This window comes from Jaculus jaculus, chromosome 2 (genome assembly GCF_020740685.1).
Source record: "Jaculus jaculus isolate mJacJac1 chromosome 2, mJacJac1.mat.Y.cur, whole genome shotgun sequence".
NCBI lineage: Eukaryota > Metazoa > Chordata > Mammalia > Rodentia > Dipodidae > Jaculus > Jaculus jaculus.
Window position 1 is genome coordinate 18,403,379 of NC_059103.1, and position 25,609 is coordinate 18,428,987.

The 25,609-nt window shown below is 45.2% G+C and overlaps 1 protein-coding gene and 1 pseudogene across 1 annotated transcript in view; one reads left to right on the forward strand and one right to left on the reverse strand.

The window, feature by feature from the left end:
• The window catches only part of Caln1 (calneuron 1), a 471,181-nt gene that overhangs the window by 396,680 nt on the left and 48,892 nt on the right, over positions 1–25,609 (reverse strand). The window contains exon 2 of the mRNA XM_045142964.1: positions 19,354–19,478. Coding sequence (XP_044998899.1) covers positions 19,354–19,471 — 118 coding nt within the window. The 5' untranslated portion in view covers positions 19,472–19,478. The remainder of the gene's footprint in view (positions 1–19,353; positions 19,479–25,609) is intronic.
• LOC105944335 lies at positions 4,320–6,269 on the forward strand (annotated as a pseudogene).

Below are 25,609 nucleotides of genomic sequence, written 5' to 3' on the forward strand. Positions count from 1 at the left end.
ACATGAAACTCTCAGGGAAAAAAAGTGAGGCAAAATGAATACCATTGATCTATCTGAAGTAGCAATACAAATATTCACATATTTAGTATCTTGACTGTAGATCAAAAGGCTTCAACTTAAAACACAGGTGAGGGGCTAGAGAGATGGCTCAGTGGTTAAGCACTTGCCTGTGAAGCCTAAGGACCCTGGTTCGAAGCTCGATTCCCCAGGACCCACATTAGCCAGATGCACAAGGGGGCGCATGCATCTGGAGTTCGTTTGTAGTGTCTGGAGGCCCTGGTGACCTATTCTTTCTATCTCTCTATCTGTCTCTTTCTCTCTCTGTCTGTCACTTTCAAATAAATAAAATAAATAAACAAAAAATTCTAAAAACAGGTGAGGAGCTAGAGAAATAGCTCAGCAGTTAAAGGCACTTATTGCAAAGCCTGATGGCCCAGGTTCGATTCCCCAGTACCCATGTAAAGCCAGATGCACCAAGTGGCACATGCATCTGAAGTTTGTCTGCAGTGGCAGGAGGCCCTGGCGTACCCATTTTCTCTCCTTCCTTCTCCTCCTCTTCCTCCTCCTCCTTCTTCTTTTTCTTCTCCTTCTTCCTCTCCCTCTCTCTTTCTCTCTCTCTTTCTCTGTCTCTGTCTCTAGACTTTCCTTGGATGAAGGTCACTCCAATTGAACTTTTTTGCCTAAACCACCTGAAAACTTGGACCTCACATTGATGCTCTTTCACAGTAAATTTATTGTTTGATGAGATCACATATGTTTTCCTCCTTGAACATGAAGTTCAGTTTCAACGTCTATTCTGACAGCCTTTGCAGTCTATGACTTCTTTATCACAGGATGTCTCCATCACTTTTGGAAGTAGGCAGAACACTGGTCACACATGAATGAAATGAACTGGCAGGAAAAAACACTCATCTCTTCTTCCTGGCCACAGCTACAAAATGCATTCTCAGAACAAGATGTAGGAAACTTCTAGAAGTCTTAGGGGGATGTCCCTTTAAGGAGTAGTGCTCAGAAGCAGATACCCTCAGAGACATCCCTCCTCAGATTTCAGAACAAAGGTTCACAATGCTCTTCAAAAGACCTCTCATTCAAGCTTCCAAGGCAGGTCAAGCTTCTGGGAGGAATACTTTTGGAAATAAAAGACACAGTTGTAAAGCTAATTCCTAGTTCAGAGGTACAGTTGCATATCTGGCTACCCCACTCTTGCTGGAATAATGTGACTTATTGTGCAGGTTTTATCAATACGTGGAAACCAACGCCCTTCTCTGGAGAGTGGTTGTAAGCATATCTTCTGACTCCTTAAGATTCTTCCTTCAAGTCTCTTTGGAGGGAAGTGTTTCCAAAATAGGCAAGCAGATGCCTGTGGGATCCTTAAGTCGACTATAACAAGAAGAGAAGAGCTGGGTGAAATGGTACAGGTCTGTCATTACACTTACTTGGGTAAGAGCTGAAGAATCACAGTTTGAAGACCTGCCTGGGCTACAGAGTAAGTTCAAGGTCAACCTGGGAAATTTAGTGAAATCCTGTTTCAAAGTAATAAGTAGGGCTGGAGAGATGGCTTAGCGGTTAAGCGCTTGCCTGTGAAGCCTAAGGACCCCGGTTCGAGGCTCGGTTCCCCAGGTCCCACGTTAGCCAGATGCACAAGGGGCGCATGCGTTCTGAAGTTCGTTTGCAGTGGCTGGAAGCCCTGGCACGCCCATTCTCTCCCTCTCCCTCTATCTGTCTTTCTCTCTGTGTCTGTCGCTCTCAAATAAATAAATAAAAAATGATCAAAGTAATAAGTAAAAAAAGAGGCAGCTCAGCAATCGAACACCTGCCTAGAATCCCCCAGTGAGGGGCTGGGGGCGTGGCTCAGTGGTAGAGCTCCTGCCTAGAATCCCCCAGTGTGAGGCTGGGGGCGTGGCTCAGTGGTAGAGCTCCTGCCTAGAATCCCCCAGTGAGGGACTGGGGTGTGGTTCAGTGGGAGAGCTCCTGCCTAGAATCCCCAGTGAGGGGCTGGGGGCGTGGCTCAGTGGTAGAGCTCCTGCCTAGAATCCCCAGTGAGGGGCTGGGGGCGTGGCTCCGTGGTAGAGCTCCTGCCTAGAATCCCCAGTGAGGGGCTGGGGGCGTGGCTCAGAGGTAGAGCTCCTGCCTAGAATCCCCAGTGAGGGGCTGGGGGCGTGGCTCAGTGGTAGAGCTCCTGCCTAGAATCCCCCAGTGAGGGGCTGGGGGCGTGGCTCAGTGTTAGAACTCCTGCCTAGAATCCCCCAGTGAGGGGCTGGGGGCGTGGCTCCATGGTAGAGCTCCTGCCTAGAATCCCCCAGTGAGGGGCTGGGGGCGTGGCTCAGTGGTAGAGCTCCTGCCTAGAATCCCCCAGTGAGGGGCTGGGGGCGTGGCTCAGTGGTAGAGCTCCTGCCTAGAATCCCCCAGTGAGGGGCTGGGGCGTGGCTCAGTGGTAGAGCACTTCCTAGCAAACCAGAGGCCCTAGGATAAATTCTCACTGCCACAAGGTAGGAAGAAAGGGTGGGAGAGAGGCAGGGAGGGAGGAAAGGAGGGAGGAAGGAGAGCAAAACTAGTCGAGGAGAAATGAAACAATAAGGGGCCTTCTTTACAAGAGAATACATGAGGGACCATTGGACAGGGACTAGGGACTGGATGGGCCTTTCCTGGCTCACTGGAGGAGCCATCCAGCGTCCCTGTCCTGCCCATCCACCTCCTCCGGTGCACTCACTTTCAGTGAGGCGCATGCTGGGCTCATGAGCTTTAAAAATACCTCGCCACCCACTGAAGGCTTGATTAGTCAGCCAGGTGCCCACCTGTGTGCCACCGGAGCACATGACAGCGATGTGAAGGGTGCGTGGAAGGTACAAAGGGTGACGGTGTCTGGCAGGAAAGAGGATTTCAAGACGAGTGTTAGCAAGAGCGGGGAGCATGGACGCTGCAAAGGTGACGCTCTGAACCCCAGTGCTAACACATGCTCCGGGGACTTTGGAGAGGGTGGTTGGTCCACCTTCGCATTCTGAAAGAATTAAAGGAGTTCATTCCTGTGCCGCGCTTTGGTGCTGCGGATGGAACCCCCGAGCCTCGAGCATGCTAGGCAAGTGTGATGAGCCACATCCTAACCCCTCGCTGAGGGAGTCTAACCAGGCAATGAGCTAAATCCCCAGCCCTAGTTTTTTTTTTAATTATTTTTATTTTTATTTTAACACTGTGTGGCTCAGGCTGACCTTGAACTTGCAAATCTCTGGCCTCAGCCTCCCAGAACTAAGAGCATAAGTGTATGCCAACATGTACACACCATGTTTTTCTGTGTGTGTGAAAGTATAGAATAAAAGATTAGGAAATCAAACACCGCGGAATTTTAATAATTAGATAAAAGGGACAAATAATGAATGATTCAGTGTACTTTTAAAACTTCAGCAGATTTTTTGTAAAAATGTGAAGGTTAAGGTTATACCAGAAGTGGATTTGCAAAGAAGAAAAATGTGACAAGCAGGGAAAACCAACCATTCCAGTACCAGCTCTCCAATTATATGTAATTGAACTAATTAATACTAAGTCGTAGTATAGATGGGACTCAGAAATGGAATCTCAGTCTATGTAATTGTCTAGAAAGTAGAGATCTGGGTCCAGACAGTAGCAGTGACATCAAAAAGGAAAGAAGAAAAAAGAGACCTACTGCTGACCCTCTGTCTACAATGAAAGGGGGCCTAGGGAGCCGGCTCAGTGAGGAAAGCACTTGCCTTGCAAGCATGAAGACATGAGTTTGATCCACAAAGCCCATGCAAAAAAGCTGAGTGTGGTGGCACTCATCTCTAATTCCGATACTGGGGAAGCAGAGACAGGTGGATCCCTGGGGCTCATTTGCCATTCAGTCTAGCTTACTGGGTGAGTTCCAGGCCAGTTAGAAAACCTGCCTCAAAACAAGGTGAATGGCTCCTATAAGAGATTCTAGGTTTCCCTGTGGTCTCCACAGACACACATACACACAGAGAAGAAAGGATATCAAGGGTGACTCCCAGTTTATGACCATAAATGACAAGGTATAATGGGATGATTTCATAAGAAATTTTTCAAAGAAGGGGCAATTTTAGAGACTAAAGAAAATCCACTTAGCTTTAAATACGTGGCGTTTAAGAGACTTGTGGGACATCAATACAGGTCTATAGGTTCAGGAGGGTAGAAGGGTTGGAGATTTATACTCTGAAGCCATCTGCAAATAGATTTCCAGGCAATGACAATAAAGACCACATTGAGGAGCAGACGGAGCTAAAGTGGTCCACAATAAATGCAAAAATGATAGAGGCTGAAAAGGGACAGGAGGACAGCCAGATAACGACATGGATGCCAAGGCAGTGGCACTTCAAAACCAAGGATATGAGGATGAAGCCAGATGCCATAGCAAGTCTAGAACAAATACTGAGCAAACATCAGAAGAAGCAATGAGGGATGCTGAGTCTGGGGCAGTCTACATGAAGTTGGCCAAGGACGAGGATGAAGCCCGAGGTTGAAAGCCCTAAAACATACATTCCCAAATTTAAATTAAAATACACCCTGCCTTGGGCTGGAGAGATGGCTTACCAGTTAAAGTACTTGCCTGCAAAGTCTGAGGACCCAGGTTCAATTCCCCAGTATCCGCATAAAGCCAGATGCACAAAATGGTGCATGCATCTGGAGTTCATTTGTAGTGGCTAGAGGTCTTGGGGCACTCTTTCTCTCTTTCTTTCTTTCTTTCTTGCTTTCTTGCTTGCTTTCATTTTCTCTCTCTCATAAAGTATTTTTAAAAAATTAAAAAGACATCCCTTCACTCCTCCCCCCCGCTCAAAAATAAAAAGCCTACAAAAGAAGCCAGACAAATTTTCCAGCAGGTAAGAGCACTTGCTGCTTAAGCATGAGGGCATGAGAGAGACTGAGTTCAATTCCCCAGCTGGGCATGGCCACACATGTTTGTAATCTCAGTCCTGTGGGGAGCAGAGACTTGATAATCACTGGGGCTCGCAAAAACCACACTTCTGCTCACACTCAAAGAGCAAGACTCTATTTCAATGTGCGGATGAACAATAGAGAAAGGACAACCAATATTCTCCTGTATATATCCACACCCCCAACACACATAGTACACATGCCAAAAGAAAACAGAACACACAATGTCAAAAACTAACCTAGGTATGGTGGCACATGCCTTTAATCACAGCACTTAGAGGCAGAGGTAGGAGGAGGATGATGAGTTTGGGGACACCCTGAGACTAAATAGTGAATTCCAGGTCAACCTAGGCGGGCCGCTGACGGGCAGGTCCTGTTGGGGCCGCCACCATGGACGTGGTGGAGGCCACCTTGGACTCAGACAGGAACTGCCTTCTGTTGAAGAACTCACTGTCATTTTGCCTGAAGATGTTGAGTTAAAGCCTGTTGGGATGGTTTCAAGCATTATTGAACAATTAGTTATAATTGAGTCTGCAAGTAACCTGCCTCCAGTCAATGAGGAGGCTGTCATTTTCAGATCGACAAGCAGCAGGAAAGATATTTGGGATATTTGGACCTGTTGTGCATCCCTTTCATGTGTTACGGTTTAATTCTTCAGAACACATTGAGAGTAAAGGTATTAAGATAAAGGAAACTATGTATTCTGCTCCAGCAACACAAGAGTTTACTCAATATCCACAGAAAAGCTTAAACAAGATAGGGGATCAGATGCATCATGGAAGAATGATCAGGAACCACCACCAGAAGCCTTGGATTTCAGTGATGCTGAGAAAGAAAAAGAAGCCAAACAGAAGAAAAAAATCTCAGATTCGGGGCCGGAAAAAACTCGGATCTGAATGTAATGAAAAAGGTGGAGACTTTGCTGAAGCACATCAGAATTGGAATGCTTATAGCGCTCCTTCAGAGCATACAAAAGGATACCGCAACAGAGAGTTCACGAGAGGCTTTCCCAGGGGCAGATACCCTCGAGCAAGCCACAGCAGGCCTCCACCTCAGCAGTTCTGTAACTCAGATCCTGTGATGTCTCAGGAGACTTTGGGATTTCCACCCCAGAGACAAGACAACCCCATCCTGCCGCACTATCCTTTTCCTCCTCCAGTGTTTGACATGCACAGCTTCTCACTCCCCCCGCCACCCCCGTCTGTAAACATGGGCTGGGCTCCCCGTAATGCTGCCTCTCATCCCCTAATTAATTTACCCTCCTCCTTGCCCCCCCACCTCCCCCTCATCCTCCCCCACCTTCTTCTGGAGACATTAATCCTTCTTATTTTGGACCTTACTATTCGGTGTATGCTTGTATCTCCTGAGAAATACAGACTTTTCAGGTTACGTGTTAAGGATTTTTTTTAAAGGGGGAATCTATTATAGAGCTAAATTTTAAAATATTGTACTAAATTATTCAATTGTAAGCTGGTATATATTTGTAACCTATGAAATTGTATTCACATGAAAATTTCATCTCATTGTTGCAGACAAATCTACTTATGTAATATTTAATGTAATATTTAATTAAAACCTTGACTCATGTCTTGACTACCCCACTCTACAAACATGCATAGCACTGGGTGTGGAACAAGTTTATGTGGAGTATAATATGTTAGACATTGATTTCCTTCTTTGGAATACCCTTAGGTCAGATGTTGCAGTCCTCTCGAGAGCCTTTAAAATAAACTATTTTTAAAAACTTAAAAAAAAATAATAATAATAGAACATACATACAAAATAAGTTGGGTGTGGTGGCTCATGCCCAAAAGCCCAACATTCTGAAGGCTGAGGTAAGAGGATCACTGTAAGTTTCAATGACATTGGACCATGTCCACCATCATTGGAACTACCTTGCACAAAAGCCCAGCATTCTGAAGGCTGAGGTAAGAGGATCGCTGTAAGTTTCAGCCAGCCAAGGCTACATAGTGAGTTCCATGCCAGTTTGGTGTATAGTGTAAGATCCTGCTTCAAATAACCTCAATAAATAACTAAATAAATAACCCCCTTGTAATGATTAATATTCACTGTCAACTTGATTGGATTTTGAATCACCATGGAAACACATGAGTTTGTGTGTGAGGGTGTCCCCAGAAAAGTTTAACTGTTCAGAGAAGACCTACTCTAAACATGAGCAGCAACCAGCCATGGTCTGAGGTCCCCGGCTGAATAAAAAAGAGAGAAAGGGGACAGGAGAGATGGATCAGCAGTTAAAGGCACTGGCCTGTAAAGCCTAATGGCCTGGAGTTTGGTTCCCTAGTACCCACATAAAACCAGATGTACAAAGTGGCACATAAGTCTGGAGTTCATTTGTAGTGGCAAGAGATCCTTGTGTGTCCATGCTCTCTCTGCTTTTGTCCCTGTCACTCTTTCTTTCACATACATACATACATACATACATACATACATACATACATACATACAAGAGAGAAAGGGTCAGGAACCATTAAAGAAGATGTAGCAGAAATAATGTAAGAGCCAATGAAAGTGGAGAAGTGATTTGTAACCCTGTCATCCAGACACAAAGTGGCCATGGTATTCATGCCCTTACAATGGCTGACACTATCTACACAAGACCTGCATAATAGGAGAGAGAAAAAAAAAAGACACCAAAATAGAAAAGAGACTAGCTGGAAATAAGGGATTCAGTGAAGGGGGTTCTTGGGAGAGGGAAAAAGGAGGGTAGTGACAAGGGACGATGATCGTGACATGGTGTCTATCTGTATGGAGATTGTCAATAAACATTTAAAAAGAAGACAGCGAGAGCTAGATGAACCAAGAATTCATCTTTCTCTACTTCTTGACTACAGACCAGAAGCTTCATACACTTGTCACCGTGCCTCCCCACTGTGATAGACTGCACCCTGAAACTATAGGGCAAAATAAACCCTTCTTTATGTTGTTTTTGTTAGTCCAGTGTTTTGTCACAGAAATGGGAAGTATCTAATACACTCCCTACTGCCAAAATACATGTGTGAATATATCCTTAGAAATGTCATCCAGGGGGTATGTGAATATGATCAAAATGAATGATACACATGTTTGAAAATGTACTTTTGAAACCCATTCTTAGATACAGTGATCGTCTGCTAACTTTTTTAAGGACATGACCATTTTGAGATATGCACACAAGTCATAAGCTCAAGAGAACTTTAGCCAATTCTAAGAGCAATGACATTGGACCATGTCCACCATCATTGGAACTACCTTGCACATAGAAAAGAAGTGCTTTGACTGTCCACCAACTGTCTGTCCCATTAGGTATCACTGCCTGGTTCATGACAACTGTCTATTTCCCAGCTGGGAATCTATTGTCCAACCAAACCCACCTCAGCAGCCAGCCCACACAGGAACAACACTCTGAGATGAATGGCATCTATGGGTTGGTATGTCTCATCCAGGTTTAGTTACGTGGGAGAACTAGTACCTAGGTTGACAGAATTGTGGAAACCAGTTTAAAGGCAGGAAGGAGTACGGGAGGGAGAGAGGGGAAAAGGGAGGGAGAGAAGGAGGAAGGGAGATAACTCAGTGGTCCAAGGATCCCGGCCCTGCCCATCAATCCTAAGTCTTCTAGAAAAACCAGATGACACGCAAGTAACAACCTCTCTGTGGTCTGGATGAAAAGACAAGACAGTATCCCAAGGGATAGCATGAAGAAGGTTGAAGATGGTTTTGTGAACCTTGTGTCCTGACGAATACAGGCCTGGTTCTGGGGAGATGGCCCAGTGAATCCAAACACTTGCCTTGCAAGCCTGAGTTTCTGCGTTTGAATCCTTGGAACCATGTAAAAACAAAATGCCATAGTAGGGATCGGTAATCTCAGTGCACTTATGGAGAGAAGAGAGGTGGAGACAGGAGAACCTCCCAGGAGAACACAGGCCAGCTAGCCTGGGAAACACAGCAATGAACAAGAAACCCTGCCTCAAACAAGGCGGGAGGTGAAGACCAATGCCTGAAGTTGTTCTCTGACCTCCACACACATGCCATGGCACATGTGCACGCATTCTCTCTCTCTCTCTCTCTCTCTCTCTCTCTCTCTCTCTCTCTCTCTCTCTCTCTCTCTGTTTCTCTCTCTCTCTCCCCAAAAACCCTTCATACAGTGGGATCACAAAGCAAGATAGAAAAACAAATAAGCAAAATGGATCCTATAAGAATATCTTTGGGGCTGGAGAGATGGCTTAGCGGTTAAGCGCTTGCCTGTGAAGCCTAAGGACCCCGGTTCGAGGCTCGGTTCCCCAGGTCCCACGTTAGCCAGATGCACAAGGGGGCGCACGCATCTGGAGTTCGTTTGCAGAGGCTGGAAGCCCTGGCGCGCCCATTCTCTCTCTCTCCCTCTACCTGTCTTTCTCTCTGTGTCTGTCGCTCCCAAATAAATAAATAAAAAAATTAAAAAAAAAAAAAGAATATCTTTGGGGGGCTGTGGAGATGGCGCAGTGATTAATAAACTTTCCTATGCAGCCATGAGGGCATGAAGGAGCCTGAGAGACTGCTCATGTTCAATCCCCAGGACCCACACAAACAGTTGGCCATGGCCATGCATGTTTGTACCCCAGTCCCATAGGGGAGCATAGGCTCAAGAATCGCTGGAGTGCATGAGAAAAACAGGAAGCTCTAGGATCTGTAAGAGAGTCCAGTTCAAAAGGAGAGTGTGGAAGAGTGATGGAGTGGGACGCCCGACATTCCACTTGGCCACCACAGGTGAGCACACCCCATCACAGGTGAGCACACTTTATGGAAACATACGCATACATACACTACACACACACCTACTACACCACACCCCCTAAGCCACATTGCGCACACATATACAAAAAAAAAAAAAAAAAAAAAAAAAAAACCACAGGCTGAAAAGATGGGTTATTGGTTAAACGCTAGCCTACGAAGCCTAAGGACCCTGCCTCGAACCTCAATTCCCCAAGACCCACATTAGCTAGATGCACAAGGGGGCGCGCTCATCTGGAGTTCGTTTGCAATGGTTGGAGGCCTTGGTATGCCCATTCTCTCTCTATATCTGCCTTTTTCTCTCTCTGAAGCTTTTTTAAAAAAACACACCACATTACACACATACCATACACACACAGAACCACCAAAAAAATATTTTCATGCAAAACAAAAGATATGCCATATTGGAGACTTGAAGAAAAAGATTTTATTTTAATAAATATATATGTATAATTTATGAAAAAAAGGGATTTTAATAAACCAAGTACAAGTTGTTCTCAATAAGACCAACGATTGAAATAGAATTAAAAAAAATATGGCCTCAGGAAAGCAAAGAATGAGAGAAGAGAAAAGCTGCCTGAAGACCAAAGGTATAACAAAAAAAGGGGAGGAGAGAACTGATTAATTTCTTAATACTTCTGAACTGGAAACAATTCAAATATTCACCAAAAACAGAATGAGAAAAGCTAGGGAGATGGCTCAGTGAGTAAAGTGCTGGGCACTTAAACATACATGCCCAAGTTCAGATTCTCAGTACCCGGGTAAGAGCTGGGTATGATGGTATACGTGCCTGTAAGCCCAGCACTGGGAAGGTGGAGACAAGAGGGTCCCTGGGGCTTGCTGGGGCTTTTCTAACTGACGGTGAATTCTAGGTTCAGTGAGAGACTGTCTCAAAAACTAAGGTGAACATGGCTCAGGGAAGTTTGTGGAAGAGGAGGTGGAAAGCACGCAAGAGCTACAAAGTGGAAGGGGGTTCCAGAGGCCCTGCCCATGCCCATCTGCCCACAATGACTGACTGATGTTCTCCATCTCATAACCCACAAACCTAGGGTGAACACCAGCAATCCCACTGACGAGGGCCCTCAGCACAATGGGGGCCTGGAGGAGGGAAATGATGATAGTAACATATGATGTATCCATACAACTTACAACATACAACTACTTAATTAAAAAAAGAAACTAAGGTGGAGCATCTGAGGAAGACACTCAATGTCTATTTCTGGCCCCCACAAACATATATACCCATACACATATAAACATATATACATGTACATACTCCATACACCAACACATGCAAAAAAAAAAAAAAAAAGAACACAGGAGGAGTAAATTAAGGAATACTAAAATGCTAAATAATACTAAAAATATATAATAATATAATAATAATACTAAAATAGAACACTAAATGAAAATGGACTTCAGTAGAGGTAATCTATTCCTTTGATGGTCTCTGGACAAAACACAGAGAGAACAATTTAAAAGATGAAGGACTTGTGTTGGCTCATGGTTTCAGAGGTGTCAGTGTACCATGGCAAGGATGGCACTGTGAAGCAGAGAAAGTACATCATGTGATCCCTCCGTGTCCTACATGCTTCTTCCAGGGTGATACCACACACAGGTCTTCACATCATGGTGGCTGGGAAGAAAGAGATTAAACAAGAAGCCAGAACATATGTAGCCTCACAGATGCCCCCAATGATATACTTCCTCCAAATAAGCCCTTCCTACTACCACCTAGTAGTAACGACATCATGTTATGAACCCATCAAGATTAACCCATAGATTACACCAGAACATTCATGATCTAATCATATCTGGAAACACCCTCCCAGACACTCAGAGGTGAGCTTTACTAATCTCCTATGTGTTTTTCTTTAATTTTTTTAATATTAATTTATTTATTTGCAAGGAGAGAGAATGGGTGCAGCAGGGCCTTTAGGCATTTCAAACAAACTCCAGATGCATGCACCATTTTGTGCATCTGGCTTTAAGTGGATACTAGGGAATTGAACTCAGGTCATTAGGCTTTTCAGGCAAGCATCTCAACTGCTAAGCCATCTCTCCAGCCCCTCCTAGGTGTTTCCTAATCCGATTGACAAGTTTAACCATCACAAGTGAATTTAAGATCAATATTGCATTATGACATTATCCAACAAGTAACCTGCAGAAAACTACTCTTAAAAAATTGTAACCCAAAACTAGGCGTGGGGGCGCTCACCTTTAATCCAAGCACTTGGGAGGCAGAGTTAGGAGAATTGCCGTGAGTTCGAGGCCACCCTGAGACTCCACAGTGACTCCCAGGTCAGCCTGGGCTAGAGCGAGACCCTACCTTGAAAGACCAAAAAAAAAAAAAAAACACCTGTAATCCAGGGCTGGAGACAACTTAGTGGTTAAGGCACTTGCCTTCAAAGCCTAAGGACCCATGTTCACCTCTCCAGGTCCCACGTAACTCAGATGCACAAAGGTGAGACAAGCACAAGGTCACCCATGCCCACTAGGTGGCGCAAGCATCCGGAGTTCGAGTGCAGTGTCTGAGGCCCTGGTGCACCAATTCTCTCTCTCTCTCTCTCTCTCTCTCTCTCTCTCTCTCTCTCACTCACTCTCTCTCTCTCTGAAATTAAAAAAAAAAATTAGGGCTGGAGGTATTGCTTAGTGGTTAAGGTGTTTGCCTGCAAAGACAAAGGACACAGGTTCAATTCCCCAGGTCCCACGTTAGCCAGATGCACAAGGGGGCGCACATGTCTGAAGTTTGTTTGCAGTGGCTGGAGGCCCTGGCACATCCATTCCCTCTCTCTCTCTCTCTCTCTCTCTCTCTCTCTCTCTCAAATAAAAATATTTTTTAAACTTTTTAAATTTGTAATCTATATGGCTAGTAAAATCCCACCAAAATATAAGAAACTGCTAATACATTTGTATATACACAAAGTCCCTGGATATACTATAAGGTCCTAGGGGACCAGGCAATGAATATTATTCTTATTTCATGTTTCCTCCTGTCCTTGGAAGATATTTGGGTATATATTTCTGGAATGAATGAATGCATGAGTGGTGATATGGTTTGAATGTTATTTTCCCCCAGTTATTCATGTGTTGTAGGCTTTGTTCCCTGTGTGACAATGTGAGAAGAAGTAGTGTTACTTGAGTGTAAAATGTTCCCTCGGTGCCCTTGTGTTAGAACACTTGGTTCCCAGCTGGTGATGATGTTTGAGAAAGTTGTGGAAACTTTAGGAAGTGGAGCCTTGCAGGAGGAGGTGACTCTCTCTGGGGACAAACCTTAAAAGCTTCATAGCCTGGCCCTTCTTCCTGTTCCCCCTCTGCTTCCTGACTGAAAGCAGCGTGATGAGCTGGCCTCCCATTCCCTGCTTCCATGTCTTTTCCAGTGTTGCAGTCATCTTCACATTGCTGGGATGATCCTCCAAACCAGACACAGTTCATGGGAGAAGAGAATTCATTGAAGCTGATGGGCAGAGGGGAGGTTCCATAATGACAGAAGAAGCTGCCCGCCCCCCTTTGTCACAGATGTGTGCAGTGAGAGAAACCATCATAAGCAAGCACATTCTAGAAACCCCAGGCAAAGTGCAAGCACTTTGCATATGTTTAGGTTGGAATTCCACATCCGCCCCCAATAACAAACACCTTAGGGCTGGACCCCAGGATCCACCCAGTGACACCTCATCCAGTCAGGTGGCTGGAGATCTACATTACAAGCTTTAATAAACTCCTGAATGTATTGGGAGAACATCCATTCAGACTATTATACCCAGCATAATGGAAAGTTACTCCTGGAAACTGTAAATCAAAATAAATCCTTAAGTCACTTCTGGACAAGCATTTGATAGCAATGAGTAAAGTAATCAATACAGGTGGGAAGTACTAAGAAGCAATTAAGCCATAGAGAGGACACTACCTTCAGCAAAGAAAATAAAAGTCGTTCTCCCCTGGTTAGTTTTCCCATGAGAATTATCAGAAAAGAGCAAGCCTGGCCCCTCCCAGTCTGGCTCTGCTTTCCTATGTCACTAGGTAATCTCTCCATGTCCCACATGCCTCTGTCACACCCACACAGCACGAGGTTCTAGCTAGAACTGAGTCAATGGCAATGCTATGTCCTTGAAACTCCAGAAATGTGAGGGAAACAAGCATCTCTTCTTCATAAAGTACCTAGCCTCTGGGATTTCATTACCATAACAGAAAGTGGACTCATGTAAATGAGAATGAATGGATGGGAAGGAAGAGACAAGTGAACAACTGCCCCTATCAACCCATCCTTGCAGTTGCTTTGATTGAGTGATGCCCATCTCCAATTTGGACAACTGACTGTATGGTTGTTTTTTTTCCCCCCTCCTGAGCTTTATCTAAAGAGAATAAATAGAAACTGTCCATGAATAAGTTGTAACTACAAATAGCCTGTGTGGCCTGTGGTTCTTTCCATGCTCTACATTACATGGTAATTACTTGTACACATGCCACACTACTCAAGAAAGGGACATCATATCGTGGTGACAATCACCACTAGATGAGGAAGCTGTCCCTACAGCCACCCACAAGCAAGAAACTGTAATTGGTATGGTATGGATAAGTGTAAAGCAGAAGATAATGCCCAACTATTATGGTTTAAATAAGAAGTACTTCCCAAAAAAAAGGTTCATATTATTGAAAAGTTGGTCTCCAGTTAGTGGTGCTATGTTAGGAAGTTCTGGAAATTTCTAGAGGAAGTAGATCCTTGAGGTTTATTATCCCTGCCCCCTTCCTTTGGTCTCTGAGCTTTCCAGCTGCTATGACATGAGCTGCTCTGCTCCACCATGAACCAAAATAAAGCCGATCTTCTTTAAATTATTTTCTTAGGTATTTTGGTCACGGCAGCAACAACAACGAAAAAGATAGTAATTAATGTACCAATCACCACAGGAGCTCAGGAAGTCCAGTTCACAAAAGATGTTGCAATGACCACCATTGTCCAACACACCAATTCCATGTGCCAAGTTACACCAATTCCATGTGCCCAAGTTTCCTTGTCTCCTGAGGGTACAATGGTGGCTGTGGAGGAAAGAATGGCAAGAGCAGGAGAATGGGGTGGAGGGATGTGTAACGCTGTCTTCTGGATACAACATGGCCGTTACATTCACGAACTCCCAGCAGCTGTGGTTTCCTACGCAAGATTGAGCCTGTCAGCATTTCATCATGGCTGGGAGAAGGGCTCATAAGACTCTCACCCCTCCCAGAGTACCTAATGGTAACTGGGAGAAGGGAGTCATGTTCTTCAGTGGTGTGGTCCCTGGTTACGTTGCCCCACACTCCAGTAACTAATCCGCCCACCTCTGCTCATGCAAGCAACCCTGAGTTAATTTAGCAGGGCAAACAAACAAAACAGCAACAGTGGATGAAAATAGGATCAGGGTTAACTAGGAAGAACAGCCTTTGTGGGAGGAGGAAGAATATGAGTAATTGGGAGAAATAAAACCAAATAACACCATATGAATGCATAAGAGTATGTATGTGCCAAAAGTCAAAATAAACCAAATAAAAGAGTGGCTCTGGGCTGGAGAGATAGCTTAGCGGTTAAGCGCTTGCCTGTGAAGCCTAAGGACCCCGGTTCGAGGCTCGGTTCCCCAGGTCCCATGTTAGCCAGATGCACAAGGGGGGGCACGCGTCTGGAGTTTGTTTGCAGAGGCTGGAGGCCCTGGCACGCCCATTCTCTCTCTCTCCCTCTATCTGTCTTTCTCTCTGTATCTGTCGCTCTCAAATAAATAAATTAAAAATGAGCAAAAAAATATTTTAAAAAAAAAGAGTGGCTCTGAGAACTTTAGGACCAGGCAGACCACAAGAAGAGCAAGCATGGAACGTCTTGCAACGTTTGGCTCCCCCAGCATCAATCCACAGAGCTCTGAAATGACTGGGGCCAGCTGGTACTCAGACTCTGTCTCACTGCTCTAAACTAAGAACACATCTTCACTGTCCTGCCCAGAGCCCCAGGATGCTTGTAATGGAAGCAAGAAGAATTGTAACTCAGTGTTCACCTTGGCAAAGTAAATAAATAAAAAAGAATGAACCTTCTGTCAGAAAATAAATGACCCTGCTACAGGCAGAGAGTGTGGATTACCATCCTGAAGGACAAACACATCATCTTTACCAGACAGCCTCGGGGCATAAAATGCTGCTTTCCCTCAACCAGGGACTCTAACCTGAGCTTGGAGAGTTGTTAGAATTCCTTCTGGCCCCTGTGTCTACTGAAAAAGGTACATTTCAGCCTGGCTCAGGCTGCCCATGCACAGACAGCAGTAAGCTTGTGAGTTTTACAGCTTGCCCAACAATGTTCAGTGCATTTCAGGAAGGAGTCTATATGGGAAGGGGGCAGAGAAAAAGGGTAAAAATCCAGATAACAGTCTTCATAGCTCTAGCAAAGCCCAGGAAGATGGGTAGCCTGCTCTAAGTCTCAAAGAAATCATCAATTACTCAAGGCAAAGTGGAAGGATAGATCAGGGGTGTCCAACCTTCTGACATTATATATGAGGCTGTCATCTATGACCATATTCATAGCTATTCTGGGAGGCATGTGGCCTGTGGGCCACCTGCTATGGGTGATTTCCAAACTTCATCAGGTTAGTAATCTCAAATCTCTTCAGGAATTACCCAAAATATTGTCCAGAGCTCACAGCCAGGAGTCACTCAGTAAGGGTGGCTTCCAATCCCTCCTGCAAACGAATGACTAAGATGGAGGACTGCATTAGGGACTTTCATGTCACTGTGACAACAATACTGAAACAACTTAGGGGAAGAAAGCATCTCAGATCATGGCAGTGGCAAGAGTATGGAGCAGAGGCTGTCCACATCACAGTGGACCAGGAAGTAACTGGAGTGGCAAGAACCAGTGGCTCGGTACAATATTCAAAGTCTCACCCTTAGGAACCTACTTCTGCCATCTAGGCCTCGCCTCCTAAAGATTCCCTACCCTCTCAAAACAGTACCACTAGGTAGGGAATGGGTGTTCAAAACATGATCCACTAGGGGACATTTCAGACTGAAATTATAACAGGGTCCTACTCAAATAAAAGCAAAAAAATAGCCCACATTCACACCATGTGGGATAGAATGAATCTGAAATGCCTCCTATAGCCTCTTGTGTGGTTGCATAGCCTCAAACTTGATCCCCAGCTAGTAGAGCCTTTGGCAGGTATAGGCTTGCTGGAGGTGTGTCACGGGGATGGTCCTTGAGGTGTATCAGTTCAGCCCCATGGGTGTTCGGAGCTAGCTCACTCTGGCTGCTTCCTCCTAGCTAACATGGCAAGATATGATACCCCAGTCATCTGCTCCGCCACGCTTTCCTTGCCACGAAGAAGCTTCCCCTCAAGACCACAAGCTAAAATGAACCCTTTCCTCCACAAGCTGCTTCTGGATAGGTGTTTGTCCCGTCAATAAGAAAGTAACTGCTATGCCAGTTAATCTCCATTTCAGACACAGACTTCCAAGGATTGGGGCAAAGGCTAAGCCTCTCTTGCAAGCATACATGCTGTGTTCTGAACGCTGTGGCCCCCAAAATTCCTTTGTGGAGACCAAGTCAGCTCTGTGATGAGATGGGATCTTTGGGTTAGGTGATTAAAAGGGCAGTGCCCTTGTGAACAGGGACCTTATAAAAGATTCCCAAGGACATTCATCCATCCCTTCCCTCACTGAAGTCTCAGTGGTGCTTGGGAGCCAAGAACAAGGCCTTCACCAGACACCACATCTGTTGGTACCTTGATCTCGTACTTCCACACTCAAGAGCTATGAGAAATAAATTCCTGGTGTTTACAAGTCAACCCACCTGTGGTGTTTTGCTATAACAGCTCAAATGGACTAAGACTTCACTTAGGCACGGTGGCATCCTGATTGGTGGTCACCAGCATGAGCTCGCTTTGCAGAAGGGGCGGGCTCTCTTGCTTCCGTGTGCTGCATCCACAAACCTTTCCACCCACATGAAATAGGAGGTTCCAGCTATTACTCACCTCTTGGGCCAGCAGCCTCTGTGGAAACTGTGGTAAACAGGTGCTGTTCCTAAGAAGTCTATCTATACCATTCTACTTGTTTTTCTTTTCCTTCCTTCCTTTCTTCCTTCTTTCTTTTATTCCTTGCTTCCAACCTTTTTTTTCTATCAGCTATCCATCTATCTGTCCATTTTCCCCCCTCTCTCTACTTCTCCCTCTCCCTTTGACTCTGCAATACTGGGATTCAAATCCAGCATCATATGTGCACAAGGCAAGTGCCGTACCACTGAGCAACAACCCGACAACTCCCACATTTTATAACTTTTCCTACTAACTCCATAGATCCAGCCCACTAAACCCACAGCTTCTGCAGCTCCACCACTCATCCATGTACGTAAGCAAACGCTGACATGAGCACACAAGCAAAATGGAAATAGAATGAAAATCTGCAGATGACCTGTCTTCTTTGCTTCCCTTACCCCCTACCCAACACTAGGCAATTTCAGTGGTAGTGGCCCAAGGAAGCACTTTTGAGACCTTCCATTGACCAATACACACATAAGGAACACCATGGTTCTGAACCTGACACTTAGAAGCAAATATGTGGATAATCTGGAGTCTTTATGATTTCTCTACATCCAAAGCAAATTTAAAGTTCATGTAGCAAAATGGTACTGCAGGGGACATGGCATTAAGAAGCCATTAAGAACCTGATTCTGGTTTTGGCTTTTGCAGATATTATCTACTGAATCAACCAGTCTCTATTTTAGAAGAAAGCCTCTTCCCTCTCTCTCTCTCTCTCTCTCTCTCTCTCTCTCTCTCTCTCTCTCTCTCTCTCTCTCTCTCTCTCTCTCTCTCTCTCCCCTCATCCCCTCTCCTTCTCTCCCTCTGTCCCCATATCCCCATCTTCCCCTCTCACTGTCCTTCCCCTCTCTCTTTTTCCAAATGAGAGGATTGGGATACCATCCTAGGAATAATTTAAGCATTATGTTCCAGGACTAATGCCCATCCCAAACCCTTGTCCTGAACACTCAGGGTTTTAGTGTGCTGCAAAAGAACAAAGGCAATTAAAATAATTGCTGCCAGCTCCCACCTAGATGCAGCTTCCAGATGATTCCTAGTTGGGCAGTGTTCAAAGTACCATGGCTCCAAGTCAAGAGGCAGCAATTAGCAAAGCTTAAACCTCCCCTGCAGATGGACTTCACTGTAAATGACAATGTAGAAAACAAGGTAATCCCACTGGTGATAAAGACTCTGCCAGCTACACACAATGCATTTTTTTGTTGTTGATGATGTGTGCTTTTGTTTTGAGACCTTATTTCACTATATAGCCCAGGCTGGCCTTGAACCTACTTTGTAGCCAAGACTGACAAAGTCTCCATCTTCCTGCCTCGGCCTCCAGGGTGCTAGGAAGACAGGCATGCACTACCAATAACCAGCTTTCAACAATACATTTTAAGAACAATGAATCTATCTTCCCAATCAGAATTCAAGGAAATCAACATATTCCCCTTGGATTTTATTCAGGCTATTGTAGTCCCGTATGAAAAAGTTTCTTAGACACAAGTCTGCCTCCAAATTCTTTCCTATCACCCCATAGTTTGACTTGGCCACTGTGGAAAACCAGTAGCATCTCCATAACCAAAATGGTTTTTCAGTATCAAAATGGCTTCCCAATACCCCAAAATGTCTTCACTGGGTGACTAAGCTCCACCACGCGGCTCCTTACCATCCAGCTCCTCCACGGAGATATTAGCCAGCTGTTCGCTGTCGCTGCCTGCAGACAGTGATCGGTTGAGGTAATTTCCCTTGTACAACAAGCCAGCGGTTACATGGTGGAACGGCATCTTTTCCCTGCTCAGATGAGAATAGGGGAGAGGGAGAGAAAGACATCATGACTCATTCGTTCCTCCATTTCTTCCTTAGAAGACCATCTCTATTTTCAGACCACCAGGATTATCTTTAAAAATTACATTTCTAGAGGGGACGTCAGAATGTTTCTAGGGTCCCCATGGCCTGAGCAACTCCAAAAGGATCCTGGGTTCACCCTTTTCTTTATTTGATGTCTCATTTCATTATGCATTTACACCACAGCATAGCAATAGTCTATCAAACAGCTTCTTTTTCATGGCTTTTTTGTTTATGGTTTTTGTTTTGCAATACTGGGGATTGAACCTAGGGTCTCACACATACTAGGCAAACACTCTACTACCACTCAGCTATAGTCCCAGTCCCCTAGATCTCTACAACACTTTTTCTTTTGAGAAATAACCCTGAAAAGTTGCCCAGACTGGCCTTGAACTTCACTAGGTAGCCCAGGCTAGATTTGAACTCACTATGTAGATTAGGCTGGCCTTGAACTTGCAATCCTCCGCTTACCTGAGTAGCTGGGACTACAGGACTGTGCCACCAGGTCTGGTGACAATGTTGCATCATGCAAACAAAAAAGCCTTTTGCTCTTTTTTTTCTGAACCTCAAAAATTATCGCTCCCTACTTATGCTTGACCATGCTTATAAGATAGCCCAGCAACAGGTCATCTTGGTGGTGATCATGTTATTCTCCAAGTGAGTCACATTTCCCAGGGTGTGTAGGCATTCCATCCAGAGAGTACTCAAAAAAGGAGAAAGTTCGCAAACTCTTTATTCTAGACAACTGATCTTCAAAGCTTACCCAAAGCTCAATACATAGTCCAGGATGGACTTGAACTCCAGGTCTTTTCAAGTCAGGACAAAAACAAGGAAAGTTACAGGGAAAAGAGCCCCTCACCTGCATGAAGCCTCTCACCAGCTGAGAATCAGGAATTGCAGAACAATTACTATTTACTTAAGGCCTTTCTCCCTTTCCAACCAGAAACCTGAAATATTGTAGGAATCTCAGAAGAACCCACATTTACAGTAAAAGGCATGCCCCTAAACTCCTTGTGTGACCCTAGTGGCTTCTTGCTTTGCTTTACCAGATTACAACTCCATCTGAGACACCTCCAGAGCCATCCTATAAACTTGTTTATCAAAACAAGAGAGGGAAGAAAATCTATTTCCTAGTAACCTTCTGAACTGTAACTTGAGGGCCATCAAAACAGTATCTGGTTAATGCTAAGACACTTAAGTGTGACTCGCCCTTAGAGAAGCCCATGCCCATGCTGCGGGTGTGCTTGCCTTCTTTGCCTTGAATGCTCATCTTTCTGTTTTTAGTAAGCCCCAACTCTGCTCCATACTGAATGTGTCAAAGCCAGGGGTCTGGTTTTACCTGATTTAAGGCCCCCTAAAAATTTTTGGGGAACTCCCCAGGCTTCCATGGGCTACAGTGTGAACTGTGTCTCCATTCCCACTACCACGAGCGATCCCGTCTCATCCCCAGGAGTGCTGGGGTTATAGGGAAGCACCACCTTGCCTAACACCAAGCTCTCACAGGTACATGCCTGCAGGACGTGCTTCTGTAACATGTCATCACCAAGCCCAGTTAGAATGCAGATGCTGGGGGCGTGCATAGCCGTTTTGGGTGTATGTGTATAGCACACACACACACACACACACACGGAATATGTACATGAATGCAGATGTATGCACCTCATGTACACTCATATGGAGACAAGGGAAGGACCTTGAGTATCCTCTGTCACTCTTCTGTCTTATTTCCCTGAGAAGCACAGTCTTTCACTAAACCCAACTCTCACTGCTTTTTTGGTTAGGCTGGTTGACCAGCAAGCCCCAGAGATCCTCCTGGGTACCAGGATTAAAGGTGTGTGCACCCATGCCCAGTTTTTTGCATGGGTGTTGGGAATTCATGCTTGAACAGCAAGTGCTCTTACCTGCTGAGCCACCTCCCCAGCCACTGCATAAATGGCTTCTGGGTACACTCTCTGGAGTGGAAATTAGACCTGCTCCCTGTGAAGGGAAGTGGCACCTCAGGGTGTCCCAGAATGAAGATGCATATAGCACTCTCACAGGAAATCAAAGCATTCTCTTAGCCCAGACTAGCATGCCTCCCTGCAAAGATCCTGCCATCAACTTAGAAGTCCCCCAACCCCACCCCTGCCAGCCAGGCAGGCCTGGTGGGAAAGGGAACTGAGCAGCAGTGAAAGGCGCGACTCCCCACCACCAAGTGCATTGAAGAACTGAGAGCATTGAAGCAGAGAGGCCTAGGGCCTCTGGGAGGGGACAAAAGTCCCCTGAGTTCTATCCCTATGCATCTGGTACTCTCTGAATAAAGACAAGAAGAGCACAAATCTGAGGTCTGCCTGGCCACATAGCAAGTTCAAGTGTGGCCTGGGTTACATAGTGAGATGAAGAAGGAGAAGAGAAAGAGGGGGTAGAAGAGAGGGAAGAAGAGGGAAAAGGAGAACGAAGAAGGGGAAAGAAAAGAGGAAGAAAGGGAAAATGAATAAGAGCAGTAAAGGGAAGATAAGAAAAACAGGAAGAAAAAAAGAGGAGGAAGAAAGGAGAGCGAGAAAGAGAAAGCAACCTTCCCTGGTCATAGAACATGAGCTCACTATAGACTGAGCACCATACTGGGGACCAGATTCCCCAAAACACCAATAAGCAACAGGCCCAGCAGCACACCACCTGCTCTCTCTCCCTTGGGTCTAAGACGCACCTGCATGTCCCTTGTTGGGCTTAGCGCTGCCAATTTAGAAACCAGCCAGTGGAATCTCTAAGAGTAGAACTTGACCAGGGCACAGAGCCAGGGAGTGAAAGAAAACGTTCTAGAACTCAAGCACCTGAAGAGTTATTTGGACCGGGCTGGGGAGATGGCTAAGTGGATAAAGAGCCTGCAGCACAAACGCAAGGACCTGAGTTCAGATCCCAGGAACCCAGGCAAAACCAGTCACAGTGGTGAGTGTCTGACATCCCAGTGCTCTTGCAAAGATGTGAAGTGGAGAAGCTCACAGGCCAGCTACCTGTGAACAGTGAGAGATCCTGCCTGCCTCAAACAAGGGGGAAGGTTGTCCTCTGACCTCCACATGTATGTTATAGCAAGCACTAGGGAAAGAGAGAGAAAGGCAGAGAAAAGAGAGAGATTTTTAAAAAGAATTACTGAGAGTATGCAGCCACAGCTGAGCACCAGGCTTTTCTGCTGGGATGTCAAACTCTCATTTCAAACTCAAAAATATCTAAAAATGAATTCATTATCTTCCTACAAAATAGGCTGCACTTCCTGACTTCTCTATTTCTATCGAAGGTACTGTTCACTCATCCTGGCAACTGGGACAACCATCACAAATGCTCCAGGGCCCCAAAAGTAAAACAGACACATGGCTCAGACGAGAGCCAACTGTCAGCCTCCCATCACTCTTTCCAACACTAACAAAACGTACATCCATGGGCCAATCACACACGTCAAAACGCCAGTCACAAAGGGAGCCTGCGTTTTGCTCATCATAAGGGACACGTCTTCAACAAATTCTTAGGCAGACTTCCCCAGATCACTTTGCCCTGGGTTGGATAAAGTGATTTCCTCCCACGGATGGGACGTGACTTCCAGCCAGCATGGAACAGAGTTTGCTGTACAGTGCTCAGTCCATAGTCGTGGCAATGGTATAAGCAGAACTAGGTCAATGGTAACTAACGGTCATGGAAGTACGCCATTCCCTAGAAGGAAGAGAGGAGGGCTGGATATAGGAGGACCCTCAGTTGGGGTTCCACCCACCATGCCCTTCTGCTCCCCAGCTGCAAGTGAACTTGGGAGATGTGTGTGTATATAGGAAGTGGAAGATTAACTGACTCCCATGATGTGGCTTCTATGAGGTCATCCCCACGATGGGGTGGGACTTCCCAGTGATGCAGCTGCTTTTGCATCACCCATGCTCCTGTAAATCACCACAGCAAAGTTACTGGTGCACCGAGCTGGGCTTGGATGGAATTGTTACTTTGGTCTGTCCTCAGAATCCTGGTTGTTGTGAAATAAGCATTTGCTCACATCTCCCTAGGAAGTCACGCAACACACAGATATAAGACAAAAGGGAGCTGGGGAGATGATTCAGTGGTTAAAGGTGCTTGTTCTGTAAGCTTGCTGACCAGAGTTCAGACCCCCTGCAGCCATGTAAAGCCAGACACAAAGTGACATGTATCCATAATACCAGTGTGCTCCAGCAATGGAAGGCAAATCAGGAGAATGCCCAAGCTAACAGGCCAGCTAGTCTAGCCTTCCCAGCAGCAAAAACAAACAAACCAGAGAGAGAGAGAGAGAGAGAGAGAGAGAGAGAGAGCCAGGAGTGGTGGCACATGCCTTGAATCCCAGCACTAAGGAGGCAGAGGTAGGAGGATTGAAGTGAGTTTGAGGACACTCTGAGACTACATAGTGAATTCCAGGCTAGCCTGGACTAGAATGAGACACTACCTTGAAAAAACAAAAGAGAGACAGAGAGAAAGAGAGAGAGAGCCCATCTCAAACAAGGCAGGAGAGGACCAACAGCCCAAAGTTACTCTACACACATGCCATGGCATGCACACACCCATACACACACACACACACACAATTTTTTTTAAATAATCTTTCCTCTGGAAGAATACTTCATCTGCATCTCTTCCATCCTCCACGTTAATTTGCCGACAAAACTGGAGTAAAAGGAAGAGTCATATGTAAGAATTAGGACCCTGTAGAAATGGCACCAGCCCTAATAATTAGGGCCATGTACACGGTCACTGGAGTATGGGTTGAAGTCCATTGTGTAGGGGAGGAAAGGTCTACCCTGCCAGGTGATTCTAGCTTTTCACACTGTTAACAGCAGTAGGGCAGGAGACACACCTCCATGGTGCCGCTCGTACTAGCCTGAGAAGTTCTTTTCAGAAACCTCTTCTCAAGGAAAGATGAGATTCTTTACTGCAGAAAAGCATTTCAGGATGGGCCAGTATGAAGCAAAGTTGGAGCATATTAGGAAGAAAGTTTAATGTAGATTTAAGCATGGGGTTAACAGAAAGATAAGCACTCAGAAAAAGGATAGTATATACACCCAAGTGTAGGCATGGGCTCTTCAAGACAGAGTCACAACCAAGTCTTTACAGTAGCCATGTATACTGGCTTGGTGGTTTCTGAAGTTACATCTCAAAGCATTGCTAAGAAACCTTTTCTTTTCAGTAAATGAAATCATAAAATTGTTCCTGGAATTCAATGGAGGGGGAAACCCTAGGGTATAGGGTCACGGGGAAAGTTAAGATGTTTTTACTATTTAAAAAGAATGTCTAGTCTTGTTTATGAGATGCCTAGAGTATTTCAGATTTATCTCTGGAAAAAGAGTAAGACTATATTTGAAGGTCATACATGCTCTGGCCTCAAGCCTGGTCCACTGCTATTTTAACATTTTTTAAAGAATTATTTTTATTTTAATCTATTTATTAGAGACAGAGAGAGAGAATGGGCGCACCGGGACCTCTAGCCACTGCAAACAAACTCCAGACACATGCACCACCATGTATATCTGGCTTATATGGGATCTGGAGAAAAAAACCTGGGTCCTTAGGCTTCACAGGCAAAGACCTTAACTGCTAAGCTATCTCTCTAGCCACTATTTTAACACTCATATTTGAAAATATCACTCTATAAGAGTCTCTACATTGGCAACCTTCACAAAAGTACACCTACACTTGGGTGTGTGTACTATCCTTTCTCTCAGTGCTTCTCTTTCTAGTAATCCCTTGCTTAAAATTTTGTTCATTGCACTAGAGTATGTGTGTTTGTGTGTGTGTGTGTGTGTGTGTGTGTGTGTGTGTGTGTGTGTGTGTGTGTGTGTGTGTGTCTATGTCATGAGGCACGTGTAGAGTTCAGTGGACAATGTAGGGTGTTTGATGTTAGTCCTCACCTTCTACCTTGTTCAAGTAAAGGTCTCTCTTGTTGTTCACTGATGTATATCTGGCCCCCAAGCTTCTGGAAGCTTCTCTGATTTCCACCTCCCATCTCACCATAGGAGTGCTGGGATTACAGATGCATGCTACAGTGTCTGGCTTTACATGAGTTCTGGGGACCCACACTCAGGTCCTCACACTTACCC